The 24,874-nt window shown below is 38.7% G+C and overlaps 1 protein-coding gene across 1 annotated transcript in view; it reads right to left on the bottom strand.

Moving 5' to 3' along the window:
* The window catches only part of DMGDH (dimethylglycine dehydrogenase), a gene marked incomplete at its 3' end in the record, with an annotated part of 46,164 nt that extends 21,372 nt beyond the window's left edge, over positions 1 to 24,792 (bottom strand). Inside the window, exons 1-9 of the mRNA XM_082013252.1 lie at positions 24,638 to 24,792; positions 22,670 to 22,835; positions 15,046 to 15,144; positions 13,610 to 13,774; positions 12,962 to 13,166; positions 6,053 to 6,301; positions 4,649 to 4,847; positions 752 to 921; positions 433 to 586 (exon numbers count right to left, since the gene is read on the bottom strand). Of these exons, the coding sequence (XP_081869378.1) occupies positions 433 to 586; positions 752 to 921; positions 4,649 to 4,847; positions 6,053 to 6,301; positions 12,962 to 13,166; positions 13,610 to 13,774; positions 15,046 to 15,144; positions 22,670 to 22,835; positions 24,638 to 24,759 (1,529 nt within the window). The 5' untranslated portion in view covers positions 24,760 to 24,792. The remainder of the gene's footprint in view (positions 1 to 432; positions 587 to 751; positions 922 to 4,648; positions 4,848 to 6,052; positions 6,302 to 12,961; positions 13,167 to 13,609; positions 13,775 to 15,045; positions 15,145 to 22,669; positions 22,836 to 24,637) is intronic.
* Between the last annotated feature and the right edge of the window lie 82 nt (positions 24,793 to 24,874).

Here is a 24,874-nt window from a genome sequence, read left to right as displayed (position 1 = left end):
AGAAAAGAGGATTAGGCTTCTCCTTTGCTGAGAATTATTCAGTGAGGAATCATTTTTTTCGTGAAAACATTATACTGTGCTTTGATCATATTTATGATCAAATAATAAGAAAGGGAGAAAAACATAAATTTATAATGAATAATTAAATTTATAATGAACAAATTGCTCTCTAATCTTTTCCTTGAGCTAGGTTGCTCCCTGACACCCCATACCTAGCAGAGTTACAGGATACCTTGATGTGTTTTTTGAAATGCCTGCATGATCAGAATAAAATGGATTCTAAACTATAGAAAAAACAGTAATGGAAGATCTACCTAACAGACACCTTTAACTGAAATGAATGATAAATGTATGCTTCTTACTACATTTAACTCAGCTGGCCCTTGCTGTCATGACAATTTATTGGGGGGGTGGGTATAATCTTTTATTTACTTGTATCCAGTCTCATCTCCAGGTTTGTAGAACCAGTGAGGTTGCTCCCATCCTGCATGAAAGCCCATTGAACATTTTGATTTCAGCAAATCATACAGCCCACTGGTTCTCTCTGTTGGTCTCCCAGCAAATCTTTCTTCTTTAGGGTAACCAACTAGACAGGGGGGGGGAAAAAAAAAAAATCATGGCACACTAAATACTGTACATCACCAAGATAGAATATATATTAACACATATATATAAACAGGGAAATCTAGAGGCAGGCTTTGTTGGAATCCATTCGCAGTATATGAATATATTTAAAAGTACACCTTCTTACCGATGTTATTAAAACCATAAGATTCTCTTGCTTTGGCTGCTGTGTATTCTGTGGTGGTCCACTTTCCATACCGGTTGGGATCTAATTCTATCAGGTCAAATGGAGGTTCCCCCTCAAGGATCCAGTCACTGAGGTACTTTCCTATGCCACCAGCGTGTACAATGCCATACCTTAAAAACAGAAAAAAGTCCTGTAGTGCCAAATCTTTTTTTGTTTGTTTGTTTTTAAAGATCACTACTAGTATGTACTACTAATACATCCCCTAAAGTATTCTAAACTTTTTCCTCTGGTGTTTGTTTGTTTGTTTGTTATACTTTGTCTTATTTTCCAAGATTACATGTTTTATTGACAGATATTTCTACTGCCCCAATGTCAGCAGCAAAACTCCATTGCTAATGTACAGCATTTCTCATATGTATATATCACATTATATTTATGTGAAAATAAGTTCTTAGTTATTTGTGAAATCGTCCAATGAGCATAACAGAAAAATCCTTGAAGAAAGGTAAGTCTGTCCAAACCCAAGTTTAGATTAGCATGCAGCAATTAAATCACAGACACTCACACTGAATAGTGAAGCTAAAACAAAATTGAATTGCTGTTCATCAACTTTGCATTCTGAATTCTATGCCCCCAATTAAATAGGCAAGGATCTTGTGGAAAAAAAAAAAGAAAAGGATGTAATAATTTAATTCTAATGCATATGGATAAGAATAATTAATTCAGGTTACACGGACAACTTAGCTCTGGCACTTCCTAACTGTAGAATGCCTGACTTCGTAATATTCATGAGATTACATTGATATAGTGGGGTTTTATCTGTAATTTATTTATTTATTTCAATAAAACAGAAATATTATGAAGTCAGGTATTCTAGAGTTGAGTATATGAAATAATTCTGCCAAACACACTCCTTTAGGCTGTCCAGCATAAATATTCAGATTCTCAGCACAAGCTTGCATCACTGCAGTCGATGCAGTAAGGATGAGCACTTGTAAACTGCCACTCTGCAAGTACTACAGAAGAGCTAGCCATTGCTGGAGTTTATTTAATTAGGCAACTCTTAGTTATTCATGGGTATAAGTTTTGTGACCATGGCTACAATGCCTTCAAGAATGGCTCCAGAAGTTTTAGACTTTTAGTCTCCCTCCACCATTCACTGCAGCCAAAAGTGCAGGGGAACACAGCACAGAGACCACTGCATGACGGAGGATGACAACAGACCAAGCACAATGAGTCTTTTAGCTTCAGCTGAAGACTGTTGAGCTGATGGCAAGGTAACCCTGGGAAAAGACAGCCCTTCGATGTTGCTACTATAGGTAGAGCACTGCCTGGGGGCTGACTGGTCTCTGTACTCTGCAGAGCTTTGCAGCACTGACTGTGCAATCAGTTGCTTTTGGTGCTCCTAGCTGAGCCTAGGAGATTATAATTACATTATCAGAGATTTTAAATTACACAGGATGCCCAAATCACTCATTACCTCGGATAATGGGGAGCTAATTGTATTAATATACCACTGCAGTTCTGCTACACAGAATGAAACACATGCTTTGCAGGGATAGGCTGTTACAAGTAGCTGTAGAGAGTGGTACAATTTAGGAACCTCAGTCTTCATAAGATGATTTAGAAAAAATTTCCTTAATGAACACAACCTGCCCTTCTCTGGTTTTCTTCTCTTCTTCCAGTCGCTGCCAGATCATCTTCCCCATTGTCCCTGTCCTATTCTTGTGTCTTTCTTGTTTATGAGTACTTGCTTCTAACTGATTTTCAACTCATTCAACTCCTTTTTCCTAGGCAATCTGAGTCCTTGCACACCGTGGTCCCTTTTCTACCATCTTTGTCCCAGATTTAGCCATTTTTCTATCCCATTTCTGCAGGAAAACTCCTGTTCAGTCTCTGGCTGTGGAATACTACTGTAGATAGAATGCAGGAATCTTAGTGCAAGATTTAGTGAGTCTCTATTAAGTGTTTATGAGCTGCAACACTAATAAAGGATTGTGAAAAGGGTCTTGTGGATAGATTTTCTGAAGAAAGATATGCAGGAAGGTCTGTCTTTGGGAGAAAGGTCGCTTCTGCCAAATGTGAAGTTCATTCTCAGAAAATGGGGAAATTATAGCTTTTCAAAAGAAAGACTTCACCCCAAAAACATTAACACAGCAAAACAACATATCTTCGGAAAATCTCGGTTTTTTGAACGGTTACACTGCTTTGAATTAAACTTTTCTGAATAAAATTCTAGCCGACTCTTCTTAACATTTTCAAAGCTGTAAGTAACTGAAAACAGCCTTAAATGGGATGTGTTGAGCAACCTTAATAATAAACAGTGCTACAAGCTCTGCTAACTATACTTATTCTTTGCACATTAAAATGCCTAGCAAGCTGCTAATTTTAGATAATAAAAATCCTCTAAACTAACAGCACTAAGTCCTCTGTCACAATGTCCCTGGTAGTTGACTATGAGATAAGGATTTGCTAATGTACACAAAAAATTACAACACTGGTAGAAACACTGCAGTGACCCAGAAGCACAGAACAGAGTCAAAAGTCCCTGAAAAGCAGACAAGGCAATCCAATGACATAACTGTGACCTGTGTCTGAACACTTAGAGATTAATCAAATTCCTGAAATAAGTTGTTTAAAGAAACTAAAACATATAACATTGGTCTTCAGTTATTCCTATATGGAACTTTGATCCTGCTCCCATTGACACGAATGAAGGAAAACAGGCTCCAAAGTCTGGCAGCACAGTAATGAACTTAAACAGTCTTTTTGGTGAACAAGGACTAGGCAAACTGCTTTTGTAACTATAAGTTCTGTAAATGTTACTAAAAGATAACATTTTCTTTTTAAATCCAAGCAGCAAAGGTGAATATCTTTCACAATGAATCATTGCAAAATTACCTAACTTTTTTTATTTTGAGGGCCTCAGAAAGCACGTTAGTGGTACTGTTTTATCTTATGATCTGAGGGCTTGTTTGGTTTGGACTGAAAAAAACCTGGAAAAAGCTGAGCTGGATTTTGAACAGCAAATTAGGCAATTGGAAAAACAATGTGAACAGAATGTGTTCAATAACATGTGCCTGGAATTATCTTCAGTTCATTCTACCCACCTTGCATCAATGGTCAAACTAAGACAATTAAACAGAAGTCAGTACGAGTTTTACCCCTGACTTCAGTGGGGCCAGAGCATATAAGATGTAAGTCACATTAAAAGAAAATATCATTATGGGTAGAAGAGAGTAAATGACACCAGTAAACCACCCATTCCTGTTGTCACACTGCCCTCATTTGCTTTCCTCTAGCATTCAGCTACATCATGTCTCAGGTCAACCTGCAACAGTCAGAACCATTACTGTGTGTGTATCTCTAGAGCAGTCACCCAGTACGCTGGCAGTCCCTTCTGCTTCGTATATCTTCCACTCTTCAGCAAAAAGTTAGCAACTCATGTTAGAAGTTCTCCCTGTACCAATCAAGAATTCTTGCCACAACTTCAGTGACACCGGTTTCTTCACAGGCCAAACAATTGTTGAACACAATGTAATTCAAAACAATACACAAAATGAACAGGAAAGTGTATTGTAAAGCCCAGCACTTTTATGACTTTAACTTGCTGCACAGACAGTACCAAGTACTACTCATTTCTTGCTGCATCATAAAGTGTCACAGATACTGGCCTCCAGAATAAACAGAGGAAACAAACTGAAAAAATAGTGAGAGTTATGAAGAAGTAAGAGAGAGCTTGTGTTATTTAGGTAGTGGTAATTAAGACTATTTCCAACTGCATTTTACAGAAAATACTTGCAAAACAACCCTTAAACCCATACAAATTTGCAAAGCTTCAGCTGACTGCCAGTTTAACAATATGAAAGACAAAGTTGCTACTAATGATGTACTCACCCGAAACCAATCGCTACCCAGTAATTTCTGACACCCTGATGTGGTCCCACCATAGGAAGAATGTCTGGAGAATAGGTGATAGGACCCGCAATTGTGTTTATGATGTCTGCATTTTTCAGAACTGGGACCATTTCCATAGCAGCCTCAATATGCTCCATTATTCTGTCTAAATCAGACTCAAAAAGTTCTTTTCCAAAACCTGCACAAATATTTGACTCTTATTATACACTTAATTACACCAAAAATACTTACATTTTAAATACAGTTATGCACTCTACAACTATAAAAGTTATATTGTATTCATCATAGCCATAGACAGCATAGTTCAAGCCTTTGCCATCCTACACAAGAAAAATGGTGTGCACAAAACCCTAGTTGCCTGCAGCATCAAGTTTATTGTCACTGCAGTTACACTGTCCTTTATACATATTTGTTTAACCCTAAGGTCACACAAACTCAACAATGAAGTAGAAAAGTAGTGGAGAAACATAGAAACTTCCTTCTATGTTAATAAGACCCACTTATTTTTCTTAATATGCCAACAATATGGGGAGGGGAAGAAAGGTATTGCCTGTGTCAGTCTATGATTTCCATGGTTTTTAGTGAACTCCTGGATATATTTCAGCCTTAAGTCTGGGCTCTAAGCATTATTGAACATCACTCTGTAGTGGAACTTGACACGACAAGAGACAATAAGTTCAGGAAGCCATGACAGTGCAATCCAAAGCCCAACAATGCTGACTGCTCTTCCTTAGGAAACACATTGTGGTTTTTTAAAACAGCAACATTGTTGACTTAATATAACTTTCTGTCTAGAAGTGAATGTAAAGCTGAAGCTTAGATATAACACAGTAATTTTTTTTTAATAAGCAGCAGTATGACATGGTTGTGATTTTTTGTACAAAAAATTCTATACAAATCCAAAGCTCTCTTGCACTTATATCCAAGCACAGCTTCTTGTCTAAGATATTCCTTTGCTATACCTGTGATCCTATTTGACAACCACATTATCTCCGTGGGAACAGCAAAAATCCGAAGCCCCAGCCAGTGTGCTGGAGAGACCGGTAGCTTAGAAAAATCCCTATTCAGTTGCAAAAGGCTACAGAACACAGATTAGTGACTGCATCTAATCACAAGACACAGGCATCTGTTCAGAGAGTAGACTATGTTGTAGATGTGTATTTTGTGCCTGTTTCAAATTGGGGGTTTTTACGTTACATTTTTATTTCTATTCACTGTTACCATTAGAATTCTATTCTGTGAAAAAAAGTTTCTGCATACAATCACGCATTGCAAATATTTTCTATTTTCCATCACATAAGGCAGCATGACAGGCTAGGATTTATACACATTAAAATATGTGCTAGTGATTATCAAGTTGAAAGATTTAATTCCCTTAATTACCTGGTGGGACTCCATTTGTTACCCATGAGTCCTGCAGCTTCATCTTCTCCTCACTTTCATATGGACCAAATAAAAGACCATCCCTTTCTTGCCTTAGATAATATGATCCTTCTAAGTCACGAATCACAGGCAATTCTGTTTTTAGGGCTTTCACTTCAGGAATAGTTGACGTCACAACATACTGATGATGAACAGGTATGAGAGGGTGCTGCAGGCCAATCATCTTGCCTATTTCACGGGCCCAGAAGCCTAGAGAACACAAAAACCGAAACAGAAATATTCAAAGATTAATTTCCATGATTGGAAAACAGCAGTAAAACATTTGCAGGTAGCACTGCGCTTTATGGAATGTGACAAGGAATTTTTTCCCCATACTTTTAATTTTCAAATTATTTTTCATATTATCCAGCATAATTTTTGCTCCATAATTCCATGTCCTTATTCCTAATTATACTACCATATATTATTCTAATACACAGATACTAAAAAAGTATAATTGGAAAAATATAAATTAGGCTTCTAAAAGTTCGGAAGAGATAAACCCCATGGTTCATTTCAGTAAAGTAGGTCTGCAATGCAGTCCTACTGCATGTGGAAGACACTTAAAAATCAGAATAAATTAGCTCATATCATAGGTGTTAATCTAGCCTCTTACTTTCAACCAAATGAGCTTGTATGTTTTCCCAAAACAGTAGTCAAGTCCTAACACCCCCACAGAGCAAGGCAGTACTTTCTGTCAGCTAACCTCAAGAATTTAAGTTTCTCTGCACACGCATCATGTGACTCATATTAATTATGTCTCTCACACAGCAGTTAATTCATTATGATGTTCGTACTGGTGAGTAGTCAGTGTGTTCTCCCACAGTTGTCCAATTGTGGACAGAGCATGACCAGAAAAAGCAAGCAACAATTTCCCTGCCCCTCAAGCCTATACAGACCCTTCATGTATACTACTAGCTGTAAGTTAGATAAGACCTAATTCTCCTCTGTTAAGGTTCCTCCAGACTAGCTGTTTCCAGCTGGTAAGACTTGAGGTACCTGTGTCAAAGTCAAGGTGTGGAAGCCACTTAAATGCTAAACTTACTAGTTTGGGCTCTGCGTCATGGCTCGTATCTGCTGTGATGTTGGAACATACAGACCCGGGAATCAGACAGATAATTTGACTGGGATGGCAGCTGCTCTAAGAAGCTTGGAATATCCCTCAGCCCTGCTCTTCCTGACTCCTTGGCTCAAGGAGTGGAGGTCTCAGAAGTGGGAATGAAGGGGGAAAATGCAGTGAAGAAGGAGTTCCAGGGAAGTCTAGGAATGAGGGTTGGGGGAAAGCAAAATGAAAGAGGAAGAAGAGGTAGCAGGGCCTTCCAAATAAAAAACTATGTGCTATCTGGCACCCAGGGAAAGAAGGCAGGTCAGCCTGGATCCTGTGGAACCAGTTGATGCCAAACTGTTTATGAAAAAATACCACCAGCAAGATTTGCTTCCTAACACAGCTGCCCCCGATCCTGGGACTTACGCTTACAATGCGCAGCTTAATATACAACATTTCTTCCCTTCTGCTGCTTACTTGTCTTAGCCAGATGCTCCTACCTCTCTCTGCAATTCCATGCTCTACAAGATTTCACCAAAATTGAGCTCTCAGGGCCTTGAGAGCACTAACAGTCATTAATGATCCTGAGCAGACTCGCCTGGGACTTCTACCCACACCTCTGCCCAAGGGCAGGAGCTCCATTTCAGGTCAGCTCTTGGCCTTCAGAACCTGTCTGAGCTGGTTTGATTGTAGGTTTGCCTGTTTACAGTTCTGTCACAACCATGCCCGTGCCTGGTCATGGACCTCATTGATCCAGATCCGTGGACTACTTCCCAGCTTGATCTGAGCCCAGTCTCATCTCTGTGGTCGTGCCTGTTGATCGCTGGGCAGTATCTGACCCTGGTTACCATCACCAGACCTGTTCCTGACCTCTGGATGGACTTCCAGGCTTGGCCTCAGTCTGGCTTCATCGCTATGGATCTGCCTGTGCCTCATCCCCACAAACATGTCTGGAGATCTGGACTGTGGGCTGACCCCAGATGCTGGTCCTGGGCCTGCCCTGCTCCCTCCCCTGTGTCCTGTAGGACGGAGCCCTTGCTGGCTTGGCCCCTGCCCTGCCAGCCTTGTTACCACACTTGGCTCCCGGTCCCGCAGGGAGCAGCCGGCCCGCGCCGCTTGCTGCCGCTAACTTGGGAATACATCCTCTCCTCTCTGGCACGGCCTAAAGGCAGAGCAATTAGAAAAGCTGAGTTGGGCCACGCCAGCCTGTGCCATTCCCCCCACGCCAGGAGGGCTGTCAGCCTCTTTTTTAGTATTACAAACCAGCCTCAGGGTCTAACACCCACTGTTTTTAAAAACGCAAAGTTTCTGAGGAAAACGTTTTTTGTGGTGACTCACTTGACAATTGTTGGCAGCAGGTAAAGCAAGGGAGCAGGCAATCTGGGATCAAGATAGAGAGATCTGTGCAGTTAAAAGCCTCTGCCCAGTAAATACTAAAAACCAGTATCTTTTGTTCTGCATTTACCGTATGTAAGAGTTTTGCTCCTTAATGACATCTTCACCACTTGGAGGACACTCACTGACAGAACACTTGTTAAGTCTGTTAAATTAGCTCAGGGAAGATCATGCCAGAGTCATACAGGGATTCAAAACATCCTTTAAGGCTACTGAGACCTAATTTATGCTCCCTTATACAAAAAAAAACCCAAAAAATCTAATACATTTGAATTTCTAGCACATCTGCAAGAGTTTCCTCCATTCCACATGACAAATACAAATCTGGATTTAAGTAGAGGCTAACAATCTTCAGGCAGCTTCTTTTGATTTGGGCATTTCCATGTCACCTACAAAGAAAACTATTTTAGGGTAAGGTCAGATAATAAAGGGGAAAGAAAGGTGAAGTAGCAAAAAATTCCGTTGCTAGTATCATGCACTGTTTTCCTGCCAAAATTGCTTGGACTTAAAAAGATATTTGGAAAAAAGACAATGCTCTGGGAATGTGCTTCTAATAAATTCACTATTTTGCTTACTCATTAAAACAGAATGAATGAGAAAATATAGAGAGCAAGCATATTAAAGCTCCTCAAAGAAAATAAAAATGGTAGACTTAATTTTAGGTCTTTGAAATTTAACTTTGTTTCTTCCAAAGTAATATTAAATTTCTTAGCCACTAAGTTTGCAGGAGTACGTTACAAACAGCTGATTTTAAATGGATTTTAAATTAAAGGCAAATAGTTTAAGTTTGCTCAAAATCAAATTTTAAATATTGCACTTCTAAAAAAATCACACCATAAGTGCTTATTTAATTGCTTAGAATAACAACAGCTGACATTTACTAAACAAAAAATATTACAGTTTCTTTGTTTAAAGTTTTTGAACCAAAACTATTACAAACACAAAAATGGGAAAAAGAAAAATATGTTCTCTGAAACAAAATTCCAGTTGCAAGCAGATGTCAAGTCCTATCACACATAGTACAGATACACAAAGGCATAAAATATATCCTGAGGGCATTTGTAAAGATTAAATTATAGAGACTGCAAACATGTGATGCTGAAATATTCAGTGGTGGTACTACTTAGCATACCTGTTGAACTATGTAATCTGACTATCTCTTGTTTCTAAAAAAGAGGAAATCTTCCATCACTACATATGTATAAATGGTTGTATATACAGTGTGTACATGTCTGCAAATGTGTGCTTATATACACACAGACATACTGTATATATAAAGTAATTTCACTATTTTTGCAGACTTTAATCAAACATTCCATTATAAATACGCTGCAAATCACTTCAGCAGGTTCAATAACAGTTAGTTCACATCAGGGATTATTTATTGGGCATCTGCTTTCTTCCAAAATGGAAATCTCTCGTAAGGAACAGCTAAAGATTGGTTGAAACTAGTTTGTTCCAGTTCCACAGCAGATGTCAGCTGGGGGATGAGGGGGGAGAGAAAATGTAAAGAGCCTTCTGATGTATTTTTCTCTGCTCATATTGCAACACGAGCCTAAAGTATGAGCTCTGAATTATACCAGACATGATCTGTAGTGGAATGAGGCAAGGCCGAGAAGAAGAATGAATGTTAGCTAAGAGAACATTTATAAGAGATATGTGTTATACAGTATTGATTTCACATCCTTAGCCAGAATGTTAAGCAATATGTGCTTCAAATGCCCATTTTGGCTGAATAGTTAACTACATCAGAGAATCAACTAAATATATTGTTGGTTTAATAACTTATTAAATAAAAAAAAGAGACTATAAAAATTTCACAAGGGCACCTTCTAATTTTTGCATATAAACTTTGAAAAGCATTTACTAGAAAACTCTGCCTAATGTCAACTTAATAGATAAGCCAAAGAAAGATAACTACACTACAAAAAATAAGGAGATTACTACATCTGTGATACTTCATCCATACAATGCAGAGCCAATGGTTAGGAATAACGAGTGCCTAGAAGTCTGTGGCCTAAATAAGAAGTCTGATTGCCAAAAGAGCAGCCTTTCCATTCCGTAATCTTGGATCATTCCCAGACCAGTACATCCATACTGTGTAACAAATGACATAAGGATCCTATTAGTAAGAGAGCTTATGATTTTGTAACTGAATGCCATCCCATAATTCATGCCTGAAAGCCATGAACTGAGAGTCCAAAGAAAATCAAATATTGATGCCTCTCATCTTCTAAGTGCTTGACTTTGCAGTCTAAATAAACTTCTTTTAATTACGTTTCCCTGTTTCTGTGATTCCTTGCTTTCTAAAAAGCTTATGAACTCTTCTAGACCTCTTTCTCTCGAACATGTCATTATGTGGCACTGTATGGACATCATGACAGTCCATGCACATACTTAGAACCTCAAGGTGAACTTTTTCAGATCCCTGGTACTTTAGCTGGGCTTATAGCAATACCAGGTGATCACCTATGTATGGGAAGTATATGATGAGAAAGCACACTTTTCAATGGGTTTCTCAGTTAATCTTTACTGAAAGCCTTGAATGATCTAACATGGATCTGTCTACATCCCAGATACTGGAAGAAAGGTCACTTAGTAAAGCTCATCCTCTCAGAGTTCAGCCGTTTTATCCCATTCCCTCCAAATTCCTCTCTATCCCAATCTTCTCTCTACCCCACCCCCGCTTCCCCATACTTGCTCTTCTTTCCTCCTCAATCTCATACCCCACTCTGTTTACTCCAGTCCTTACATCCTTCTTCAGCTATTTTGCCTCTGTGTGCAAATCAGTCTCCCATGTTTGTCATAGCCTGTCACACCTGCCTTCTCTTCCTTCCAATCTACTCTCATCTACATCTCCCTTGGTACTCCACCAGTCTTTCATGCTCAGACAGCTCAGGCAGCCTCAGTTTTCCCGTCTTAGTTTCACATACAACCAGTCCTCAAGTATCCTTCCTGATCTTTTTGTCCAGAAAGCTCCAGCTCCAGTTCCCTTAATGGAAGATCTCTTTCTGCTATCCCTCTCTATGGTGTCATCCTCACTGTCACCATGCCCACAGTTCCTCACAGTTTGAGTTTCCTTATTCAGCAAGTCCTCTAGCACATAAGTGTTCCACTTGCTGCCAGTGCTCCCAACCACCTCCAGGAAACTTTCCCAACCATTTCACTCCCCCAGTACATCTATTCCCCTTCCAGTACAACTCATAATTCCAGTTGTCAGCCATGGTTATTCTACCCACCAGCAAGAAGAGTACCTGCCTCACTCAACTTCTTCATTTTATCAGCTTTGCACTGAAAATAGATGTTTTTTTCTTTTCCACTACACAGATGTAAAAAGGAATTATAAAGACATATTCTCGCTCTCAGTTCACTTGTCCCATCTGAGCAAGAAGAGAAAGTCCTCTTGAGCCGTCACAGCTTCCTACTGAAGTCTGATTATTCACTGAGACAGGATGTATGAAAGACTCATGCCCTAAAATGCAGATATGATTCAGTATGAGACAGACAGAGTCTGCAAAAACTTAATCCAAATGGTAAATATGAAGCATGTTTTCATACAACTGAAAACAGAAAGTCTTCCACTAGGAAGTACAAGGCATGCTTCACGTAGGAAGTGTTGATAGTTTCACCAATAATATATTTTTCTATAACTTGTATAAAATAGCATAAAAATAAGTGAAGTTTAGATGGCATACAGGTTTTTAGACCCATCAACTTGTTTAGTAAAACAAACACAAATCCAAAGGACTCCTGTCCAGAAGCTCTTTGAAGCAGAAACATCAGTTTGGCTTCTTTAACACAATGAAGAATAAAAATTGCATATGTAAATACAAGTTCCTTTGAGTTAGGAAATTTTTATTGCATGAAAAAATGTATTGTTAAGCCAATTGCATGTTTAAAACACTACTCAAAGGGCAACAAAAATCTTCTGTTTCAAGGATAGAGTATAATCTTAGAGAGATAATACTGAAATAGGCAGGCTTATCTTACTTGCTGCAAATCCTCAGTCTCTTTGAAAAAACAGTGAAGATATTTCTACTTCATTTGTACACCTCTTTTCCCTTCCTAAGTAGCTCTCATAAGATTTAAGAGGACAAGACACATAGAGATAGCCTGTCTGTTCTACACAACTTCCTGTAGACCAGTAAAGGTCGCTTCTGCTACTAAAATCTAACAAGACAGTCTGACTAGTTACTGCTGGAGACAATCCAAAAAGAAATATTATTAATGCCTAGTCAAGGACAACTAACATAAGAGCTAAATTTTCACAATACTGTAAAATAACACGTGCAAAGTACGTTTTACCACAAACCAAGTAAATAGTCAAAACCATATATTACTTATTCCAATAAGTAAACCACACAATTCAGTACAGATGCTCCATGTCAGCTATTTTGTAAATCTGAAGACTATACATATGCTTATGTTACCTGCAGCATTCACAATCCTCTTTGTTCGAATTATTCCAAGTGGAGTTTCAACTTCCCATGTCCCATCTGATCGGGGGTTTAGATTAGTCACTTGGACAGGGTAATTTAATTGGGCACCGTATTTTCTGGCTCCTGCAGCCAAGGCCATAGTGAGAGAATAGGGATCAATATGACCATCTCCCGGGTTATACAGGCCAGCTAAAACCTGAGTGGAGGTAAAAATCCACAAAATTAAGGAAATTAAAATTTATCAAAATTAATTTTTTAAAAACCACTTTGTTTCTTGAATGCAGTAAACCTTGAGGAGCCAAATCAAAATAAATTTTCAAAACAAATAGTATCAGGTCTTCAGCTAGCCAACTTAAAAATGGTGTAAGAAAGTAAAATTGCTCAGTTCTCCTACACAATCAAGGGCTGCAACACTTTAATTTTATAATATTATATATATTATAATTAGCAGTACACATACTGGCATACAGGATGCACTAAAATGTATTTGAGTCTGATTTTAGTTTATAATGTACCTTTTTTCACTGAAAAACAAGAATGTATTGTACAATTTGTATAAAAAGACCTTGTGTCTACAAATCTGATAAACCAGTATTTAATTGCAATGGAATTTTTTTTTTATAAAATTAGGTTCTTTACCATATCCATGTTCAACAAGGGAAAAAGTTCTTGTACTTTCTCGGGCGTGATTAGGTACTGCTCTGTTGGGTGCCAACCAGCACGAGTCATTTGGTATTTGAATTCATCCACCCTAGTGGGAGTTGAAGCAATTCTGATGCTGCCAGGACAATGAAACCCCACAGCCTAAAATAAAGAGCAAAAGTGAATTACTGAAAGAACTTTTACTTATCTCCATAAATGCATGTTCCTATGCTATGGGAAGTCTACAAGAATTTTGCCACTAACATCACTGAAAAGAGACTCAAATAAGGTAGGTGCCCTTGAAAGAGCAGGAGTCAGCTGTAAACTCCTAGAGAAAAAAAAATTTAAAAAGAGTTATCAAATTAATGCTCTAGGTTACTACATACTATCTTCAAAACAGTTATAAAAAGCTTTTCTTGAATGTCATGATGCTATTATTTTTATTGAGATTTCATAAATATTTGAATTTATGCACTCATATATTTTTAAAAATACAGATACAGCTCAAAAATAAATATGTAATAATGTATATTAAGACTATTCCCTGCACAATTTTCTGTTTAGATGCTGCAGAATAAATTTAACTTATTAAGAACCTTTACTGGCACAATGAATAACCACCCACCTTTTTTTGGTTTTTTAATAAATTAGAAATCCTTATACAGCTGGACACTGAATGCCTACTTTCTGGTACACACTGTTTACTTCACCTTTTGTGTGTTACCTCACAGGACATGAATATGGCTAAATGAGTGGTTTAGTAGAAATCACAACAATAATCTTCTGTAGTATCTTATCTAGCTGCGCAGTAGAATGAAGAAAAAAGTATTTTATTACAATTATCAAGTTTGTAGATTAGCACAGTGAGGTTCATTAAATTTCTGCTGTTGTCTGAAGCAAGCATGAGTTTCGTAAATGAAATCTATGGCTGAATGATGTCAGATAAAAAAGATGACCTGTGTGTTTCTCTGCAAATCCATTCCTTAAGTCACTAAATAAAAACACATTTCTGAAAGGGACAGGAAGAACTGCAGCTATCTTCTCAAGTACAGACAGCATCATATCATATGAATTTTTAAGTGGACATGTTTAAAGCAGGAGTGTATCATAATCAATCCATTCATTCCAGATACTTGATGCTATTTGAACTCCTATACGAAGCTAAAGTTGCAGACTCTCAGTCTGCTGAGCTTCTGAGATGTTTGATGAAAACCATTTTCTTAAACTTTAGAGGGATCTGGGAAACCATCTAAAATATTTGGTGACTACACACCAAACTATATGCAGGCAGGAGTATATATTTCAATAACATGGGAGCTTTATTATAGTCATGAACACACACATAATCAACTTGTCAACTCCAAACTTTTTGCAATACTATTCATAAGGTTAACAATGATCTGAATTAATAATTACAAGGATAAGTAGATTACCTGTCCAGTCTCTTCTTCCAGCTTTTCATAGAGTTTGATGCTGTAAGAATGGATTTTCTTCAGGTTTATTCCAGGATGAAAATAAGTAGTTAAACCAGCCTCAAATAATAAATAGGAAAAACAACACAGAGATATGATTAGAAATGCAGTGTTTTCTTTCCCCTCTTCCAACTGTCATTCAAAAAGAAACTGTCAAGATACTGTAAAGAAAAGCAACACATGGATAGAGCCAACTGCTACAAAAATAAAAATAAAACCCTTCCCCTACTTACGGCATCCTTGTTCTCTGCATGCGTGCTTTTCCACCTGTCTTTTCTCATCAAATTTGTCAACTCATGACACTGTTGCAGTTGTTCTTTCCTATAGTTTCCTTTCTTCCTTAAATTATTCAGTTGTCAGTTTCAATCTTTTGGAAGAGAAGCACAACTCCACTCCCAATCAACTAAATCAACTGATTGTCCTACTACATGCCCTGTCGTGGGATCTTTTCCTTTTTGCAAATGGAGATGGGAGAGAAACCACACCCTCACAAAGACCAGTTCTTAACAAAAGTTATTACTTTGCTGGGGTTTGAACAGCAGGGCGGCGGAAGTCAATATTCTTCTATTCTCAACAGTTGTCTCATGTGGCAGTTGAAGATCAATTGCTGCATTGCAGAAGTAGATTAAGAAATTACTAATATTACTGAATTTTTATTTTTTATTAAATTTTATTACTAAAATTACTGTATTTTGCACATCATTTTACTACCTCTGACTTTAGAAAGCTGTCAAGCCCTTTTGGGTTCATACAAAGGTAAAATCAAGAAGTTACTACAGCATCTTCTATATTTAAGGAAACTGTTCACCTGCCTAAAAGAGACAGCTGCATTAATCTGGCAACATTCATAACTTCAGACATCTAGCACTTAAAAAGTCCCAGAGTAAAATGTTACTGAAGTTAAGCATATGTCTTTTTACCTCCTGAATTTAACATCTCACTGAAAAGCTTCTTCCAAGTGACACAACAGAAATGCAAAACTCCCTTAGGTTTTCAAGCTAACTACATCGATTTAAATACTTTAGAGAGAGAGAGAGAGTGCGTATTTTGCTAACTAAAATAAAGCTTATTCACAGATGAAAGTTGCTTCAATTAAGGGAGCTAGACATCAGAGTCCACCTTTGAGTTCACTGCCATTCTGAAAAAAAAAATCAGGAAATCTAAAGATGAAAAGTAACACATACAGTAGAGCTTTGATAATTTTCTTCCAAGTTGCCTAGTATGCACATAGAATCATATAATCATAGAATAGTCTGGGTTGGAAGGGACATTTAAAGGTCATCTAGTCCAACTCCCCCGCAATGAGCAGGGACATCTTCAACTAGATCAGGTTGCTCAGAGCCCCGTCCAATGTGACCTTGAGTGTTTCCAGGGATGGGGCATCTACCACCTCTCTGGGCAACCTGTGCCAGTGTTTCACCACCCTCAGTGTGAAAAATTTCTTCCTTATATCTAGTCTAAATCTAACCTCTTTTAGTTTAAAACCATTACTCCTTGTCCTATTGCAACAGGCGCTGCTAAAAAGTCTGTCCCCATCTTAGATGGTATCTCTATACTCCTGCTTAATGGCTCAGCTTACCGCAGAATACTTTTTACCTTTCTGCTTTGGAATTCCTCAAGGAATTTGGTCACGGGTAGTCATGTCTATGTTAGTTTTGTATTTCAATTCTTTAAAACAAGTGTGACTAAGGAAGATGTGACTTAACTATTCTTGATTTTAGCTTGTCAACTCTGTTCTGTGCTATGTATTTTAGGCACTATGTAGTGGAGTAGCTCTATACATGTGAATAACAAAAGCAAGATTTAGTGGTCTTTAAAGATATATTGTAATTCCAACTAATTTAATTATGCTAAGAACCTATTAAACATTACACTTCTCTATAATTAACATCAACATATATTGCATGAATTGGAGCACATATCCTCATTTTTTGAAACCATGGCCTCTTCTGACCCATCTTTCTTGATGCAACTTCACATTTAAGACCTGATCTTTTTCTTCAGAAGCAATTAGTTTCAAACTGCTCTTAGCAAATGGCTGACACTCAGATACCACATACCTCAAAAATCATAAATCATGCTCACTGCCTGAGATGACAGGTACTCAGTATCTTCAGAACAAGAGTATGACAAGTGTCTGGCATTACTGAATATATGTCTTTATGCTAGCTATGGTGTTAAATGTTTCTCCTACCTTTATTTAGGATGATTTTATCTTTCTGATATCTTAAAGTTTATATACAATATCCTGGTGTAACACGAGTGAAATGTCAAAATAAACCAATGGAAAAATGTGCAAAATTAATAATCTACCAGTTGTGCCTGTATTTTATTAACAAACTTGGCTCTAGTTCTTGAAGTATGTTTGGTTTTGTTCATTACCACAACAATCTGAGTTTAAAAAGTGATCACACAGATCTGCAAGAGGAAGAAAAATCTGCTAAGGGCCACATTAAGCACAAAGCAGGCGTGCTGAATTCAGGACGTCCCTGGGCTAGATTAATAGTATGGAAAAACATTATTAGTCCTTTTCTTCCTATCATATCAGATCGTCATCATACTGGACACTGCTGGAGACTAGGTATTTGATTAAATACATTTTTGATCTCATTTGATACATGTGGTTTTACGTTGTTGTGAACACATTTATTTTAATTACCTCAGACTAAAACCTAGGGCTGTTTCACTGCAGAATTTGTAATTAGAACTTGCCTGTTTCTTAAAAAGTAAATCCTAAGTGCCTTTTTTTCTGTATATACAGAATAAAGAAATAAATTAGGCATTGAAATGTTCACATTTTTTAGCCATTTTCAATATCCTATGAGTAATTAATTGACACATGCCTGCAAATTGTGTCTTCTTATATTATTTTTACTGTCTTCTTTTATTTATGTAAACATTTTCTGGTCTTTTGTCATTTTTCCAAATGTAGTAATGTATTTTCCAGATGTAGGGAAATTCCATTTTAGTGGTCACTGTTAGTAAAGTCATTTGAACCAGCTGAACCACAAATCACTTGCAAGTCAGCTATAAACCCATATACATTCAAGAGAATGTAATTGCAAGAATTAAATCAAAACTTCTCTGAATAAAAGAGTCTTAAACACATTTGATGCTTTTTGGCTTCAGATAATGAATGTTTCTGATTTCAGGAGTGCAGCTGGGAGACATCTATAACCTGTCTGGACTATATAAAACTAAGATCATAGAATCATAAAATAATTATCATAAAATAAACTGATTGAATAAGACCTCAGGAGGTCTCTACCTAGCCTCATACTCAAAGCAGGGTCATCTATGAGATCAGACCAGCTTGCCCAAGATTTTCTCTTGAAAATGCCCAAGGACAGAGACTGCACTACTTCCCTGGTCAAGTACAGGACTTAGCATTTGTCCTTGTTAAATTTCATGAAGTTCCTTTCCTTCCACCCCTCCAGCCCGTCTAGGTCCCTCAGCATGGCAGCTGTGCCCTTGAGTGCATTGACTGGTCCCCCCACTTTGGTGTCAACTGCAATCTTGACAAGCATTTACTTCATCACCTTCTCCAGATCACTGATAAAGATATTAAACAGGAAGAGTCCCAAGACAGACCCCTGCAACACTCTATTTGTTTCCAGCCTTTGGGTACAGTAGGACTGATTAATCACTACCCTCTGAGCCCAACCATCCAAACAGTCTTTTAGCTATCTAGTTATCCAGCCATACAGAACATAACATCTTCAGTTGAATACATGAATATTCTGTGAGACAGTGTCTAAGTCTTGCTAAAATCCAGATAAGTGACATCAACTGCTCTCCCCTTGTCTACAAATTCAGTCATTTTATCATAGAAGGCAATCAGGTTCGGTCAGACATGATTTATGCTTGGCAAATCTAAGCTGACTGTTCCCAACCACCTTTTTTCTCCTTTATGGGCCCAGAAATATGATCTGAGACTCACTCCATGATTTTCCCCAAGAATCAAAGTATGGCTAGCTGGCCTTTAGTTCCCTTGCTCACCCCTTTGGCTTTTTTTAAAGATGCATACATATGCCCTTCTCCAGATGTTGGGCACTTCCCCTCACCTCCAGAGTCTTTTAAAGGTGATAGATCCTCAGCCTTGCAATGACATCAGCAGCATTCTTGCATCCAGCCCATCAGGTCCAATATATGTGCCTGAGTCAAGCTCTCGCAGGAATTATTGTCTTGATCCTCACTCACTGCTGGTAGTTCCTCTTCTCCTCCTCTGCTCAGAGCACAGAGGCCTGAGAAGTCTTTTCAGTGAAAACTCAGGCAAAGGCGGCATTGAGTACTTCAGCATACACTGAAGTATATCAGTGTACACTGTGACTGAATTACCCACCTCATTCAGCAATGGTCCTGCATGGTCCTTGTTCAGCCTTTTACTACTAATGCAGCAGTAGAAGCTCTTCTTGTTGCCTTTTATGTTCCTTACAAGTCTTAACTCTAGTTGAACTTTGGCTTTCCTAACATTACCTTTACATGCTCAGGCAAATTTTCTAAATTATGCCTTCATAGCCTTCTCCTGCTTCCACCTACTGTATACCAGAGTTTTGCTCTGGAACTCAGTCATGAGTTCCATGTCTGGCCCAGCTGGCCTCCCAATATGTGTTTCAGGGTGGACCGATCTTGCACTTGAAGGAGATTTGCTCTAGGTTTTGCTCTATTTTTGTAAAACAGAGATTATGTTATTGTAGTTGAACATGATGTAGGAAAAAGAATTTTAAGAATGGCCACTTTGCTATGAGAATTGACACAGTGATTTTAAGGCATTTTTATAGTTAAAATTTTTCTTTGTTGAAATGTTCATGTATCAGTGTTGTTCTATTCCAAAATGTTTCAGATTTTATACTAACACCATTTACTAAATTAGCATTCTGGAGGAAAACGGCGTTAAAACTGTTATTACCTAGATGCTCTCTTCTTGCAAGTTTGACCAAGTTGTAACAAGTTTTTATTTGTCATGTGCTGTGCTTTATTAACCATTAATTAGCAGCAAAATCAATTGCAAGTTGCAAGAAAAAGTATCACATAATGGAATGGTACGTTAAATATTTTCTTAGAAAACACCTTTTAAAAAAGTAACAACGGAAAAATTTATTTGCTGAGTTCTATATCCCTTGTTCAGTCCCTAGGGCTTCAATGAGATTGCAAATGATCTGACCTGCAGAATAATACAACTTCAAGAGTTCTTCAAGCCTAAGTCCTGACCTAATTTACATACATATAGTAATGACTACTATGTCATGGTTAGATAGGTATAAAAATGAGCAGCACATGCTCTGTTATTCATATCTTCTTATTACTGATAATATAAATATGTTCACACTTTCTGTGCTTTTTTAAATAAAATGAAAGTCAGCCAAATTTATCTCAGACCTGAGAAGTGGAAGAAAGTTTTGGCAGCAACACTAGCAGGAATACGAGCTATATGAAACATGATCCTGAGCTCTGGCAGGACCTACTGGACTGTGAAAGAGGGAAAATGTGGTATAGTACAGCAACATCTGAACCAGACTTTCAACATTTGTGACTGCAGGCAACACACTATGCGCCACTGTATGTGCTAAATATATGTGTAATTTTCATCTGCATCTAGTATTGTAGCACTGTGAGGAAACTACTGATAAATGCACGGTGTGTACTCTAACAAAGAGCACCCAGTCACAGTTTTAATCTTCCTCATCATTCGAAACAGCATCAGCTTTTTCATCTTCAAACACAGCACCCTAATACTGCGTTCAATGAAAAGAGACAGTATACTTGTAGTTTACCTAATAGTTATCCATTTTTAACCTGTTCCATAACTAGGTCTTGCTGTGTTAATGTCATCAAATTCTGTTGCAGCAGGTGCCACAAAGCAGCTCTTTGAATAGCTCAGTGCAGGAATTTTCTCTGCTGCATTTCAGGTCTCTCCCTGCTTTTGAAACAGCTCCTCGCTCAGTGCTCCATCGCTGCATTCACTAAGAAGTGGGGCAAAAATACTGAAGGAGAGGTAGCTTTTACAGAGTTATAAGCAATAAGCTAGAGTAAGCAAGTATAACAAGAACAAAGAAAACATATAGAAACAACCCCCATTCATGGATTTTGGTTTCTTATTCAATGAGGGGATTTTTGTTATTTTTTACACACTTACTGTTCTGTATATGCACTGGGTAAATACAATTCAGTCTGTGCCTCAGTCATATACTTAAGTCTCAGTTATCTCTTTGAGCATTTCATAGTTACCATTCAAGACGCAAGACACGTGATCTGACATTATACATGGTGCTGCTCTGTTCAGTGAACTGCATCACCTGTGGTATCATTCTAAGAGAGACGTAATTACTGAATTTTGTTTTTCCTAACTCCATAGAGTGTGCTTTCTTTTGCTTTGTTTGTTGAAAAGCAAGTAAAATGAAATATAAACCTACTTACACATTTCAGGCACTAATTTTTTTAATTTAATTTTTTACTGTTGTTCGCTCATAAGGCCCTATAACACATACAAGATCTGCACTAAGGTGAAGTATTTCAAACTTCAGACTTCCTCCCTTGGTAAAAGTATGAGAATACAAATCAAATATAATCTATCTAAGTCACCCTTCTCAATTTGCTCCTGAAAGGCACTAAGATATTATAGCTAACTATAGTTAACTATTGCATAAATGGTCTATTGTATTAATAGAGTAGTTCTAGAGATGCCAAACTGTTGGTTTTTCACTCTTTTGTATTACTACACACAGGGATAACATCCTCTCAGTTTCATCTGAGTGTAGTGTAGCTAGAAATGAATGGAAAAAGCATCTATTATTGTGGCATGCTTTATTTAATTTCATTACACTACCTACTCCAGCCATTGACATAGAAATATGTAAGTCCATACATACATGTGCACCAGTATGCCCATGTGATTAGCACCATTATAGGAGCTGTCCCCACCCTGTCATTATTACATGTATGTCTTTTAAACTCTTCTTCTTAGAGTACAGGCAAATATTAAGCCTAAAAAAACCCCACAGCATACAGTTGTTAGCTTTGCTCCTCCAAGATTTTGTGTAATGTCAGAGGTGGCAGGAAAGAAAGCTCTTGTCTCTAGGAAGAATCTGTCTCTGGGACAGGGATATTCTCTGAGAACTGTACACTGATGCTGCTTCTTGATTACTTCTTTTTCAGGATGGCACATATAAAAATAATAATTACACATAAAATAATGCCAAATTTTGCATTTCTGGTTTATGCATGACAGTGCAACCACTTGCAATGATGAAGTCTGCAGTATAACTTAGATTACCTTCAAAATAAAACCTTAAATTTAACAAGTCTAAGTTAAACTAAAGTCTAAACCAGTTAACTGCCAAAAGTATATAATACTACTAACAATTACCTTCCAGTAATTTCAAAATACAATATTTGTCCCAATTTTTACAAATGAGAAAAGTGTACTATCGATAAGATAAGAAGTCAGTGCTAAAGTTTTTATCTATAAAATAACCAAGATAGTTATCTCTGGAAAGCCAGGTAATATAAAGGTAATGAAAGTTCCACCACCGTTAAATACACAAACTGCTCTTAATATCTGAGAGACTAAGAAAACATTTCTTACTGCATGCCAAGTAGATCCTGCAGTCAGCTCAGATTTTTCTAGCAGAACAACATCCTTCAAGCCAGCCTTAGCCAAGTGATACGCTAGACTCACACCAACGCAACCACCTCCAATGATCACCGTATCTGCTCTATCTTTCCCCAGGGAAGGAGACTGGGTTTCTTTCCTGGGGAAAAAAAATTACTGACAGTTACAAAATGACAATTACACTTTTGCCCATCTCTGTTTTTTCATAGCTCAATCACAATATAACTTGGTGGCTGCTTGGCAGTCTATGTGACACACCTGACTTAAAACCTAACTTGTTCACTCCTATCTTCTTTCAAAGTAAATGCTCTTAGAGAGTGATGTACATAAACAGTTGTAATACAAAAAGCAAAGCGAGTTTGCTTCCACTCACAGCTTTAAATCTTTGTTATTTGTCCAATATGCCCTTACATGTAGACCCTATTTTTCAATGAGAAACTGGACCCCTGAAATGACAGTGTCAAAACCTGACTTTTCAAAAGTGCTATAATGTATGCAACTCAAAGAGAAAGTCTTTAAAAAAGTCTACTTAGTAAAACTCCTCAATAAATTTCTGAAGCCAATGTCAGCAGACTATATCAGTGTTTGTATTCATGAACAATGAAACTTAATGTTTCTTTTCACGTTCTATTTTGACAGGTTCTACTTTGCTGAAGACAAAACATTATAGAAACAGGTTTTTGTCAATGGCTCTCAGCTACTACACCGTGCTGCATTTTCACAACCGCTTTGAGCCATCACAAACCGGAACTGCTGCCATAGGCAGTCCCAATTCTCATCTGATCCTCCTCTCTACTGCCCCATCCACAGAGAGCCAAGCAGCAAGCCAGATCATGAAATTTATCCAAATTTTAAAAAGACAGCTTTTTGGATGTGAGACAAGGTAGGACCTCTTAGTAGAGTAGCAGTACAGACTATTGTGAAACGACAGTATCTCTCCATTCAGGACAGTTAATCAACACTCAATTTTATCTTCCCTCTCTTTGTACATATTTGCTTTTGCAATTTCTCCAGCAAAAGGCTTTCTAATGTATAACTGATCTTCCAGTCAACGTCCATTTGGAAATTTAAACTATTAGTTGTATGTATTATAAATTGAGACCTTATAAAATAATACAACATTTGAAATGCAAATGCAGGAGAAATATGCATTATGCTTATTCACTATATGTCAATGAATAAAACATAAATGGTAGCACTGGACACCACAGGTTTTCTGTATTTGGTGCACTACACACTTGCATGGGTTCTTTTTGGAGATTACATGCTAATTTTTGCAAGTTAACAGTAAGTTGTTTAGCAGCCAGATGCGAGACACTTCTACCAGCTCCTCTTCTGAAGTTTGAGGGACAGGGTAATCATGCTCAAGCGTGGAGGCTTTTCTCATGCTTCTTTTATGCAGTGAATTTGAGACTTCCTCACCTAACTTTCAGCTGTTTTCAAAACTTTTCTTGCAAACGCAGGAGCCTGGTGAGAATCCGGGGGGTACCTTCCCTCTGAACCACACGGTTCACCCAGACGTTTGCTCGTGCCAATGAATGAGGTCATTTTTCACTCATTGATGTGGCCCAGAAGACAAGGCGGGCTCTCTCTATACCAGGTCAGCGACTCATCCCGATCTGGGTCTGGTCTTTCACGCAGAAATGAGGGGCGCAGGGGGCAGAGGCACCTCCTGCCCGAAGGGAGAGGCCTTCGCGGCGCGGTGACCCCGACCGGCCGCTGGTGGAGCACGGCAGGCCGGCAGCAGCAGCCCGTCCCCCTCACAGCCCCCGCCAGGTAGCTTTGCCCTCGGGGGCCGGCGCCTTGAGGCCGTGCGGAGATCACGCGCTGACAGCCGCGACAGTTGGCGGCTCCTCTGCCTGCGCCTACCCCCCCGCCCCCCGCCCGCCCGGCACAGCCCGGCACAGCCCGGCACAGCCCGGCCCGCGGGCACGCACTCACCGCCCCTGGGCGCCCGCGCCGCCGCCGAGGGGCCGCAGGGCAGCCGCGGCCAGGGGGTCGGGCAGGCCGCCGCGGCGCGGGGGCCGCAGCCGCCGCAGGGCTCCCCGCAGCATCACGCTCATCCCTCACACAGCCCGCCGGCGGCAGGGATGGAGAGCGCTGGTTCCGCGCCTCTCCCGACGGCGTCCCGTCCCCTGCCGTCCCGTCCCGTCCCTGTCCCCGACGGGTCCAGCCCTC

This window comes from Phaethon aethereus (genome assembly GCF_964289735.1).
Source record: "Phaethon aethereus genome assembly, chromosome: Z".
In the NCBI taxonomy this organism is placed as follows: domain Eukaryota; kingdom Metazoa; phylum Chordata; class Aves; order Phaethontiformes; family Phaethontidae; genus Phaethon; species Phaethon aethereus.
The sequence above is the reverse complement of the archived record's forward strand: the minus strand, read 5'-3'. Positions and strand labels throughout refer to the sequence as shown.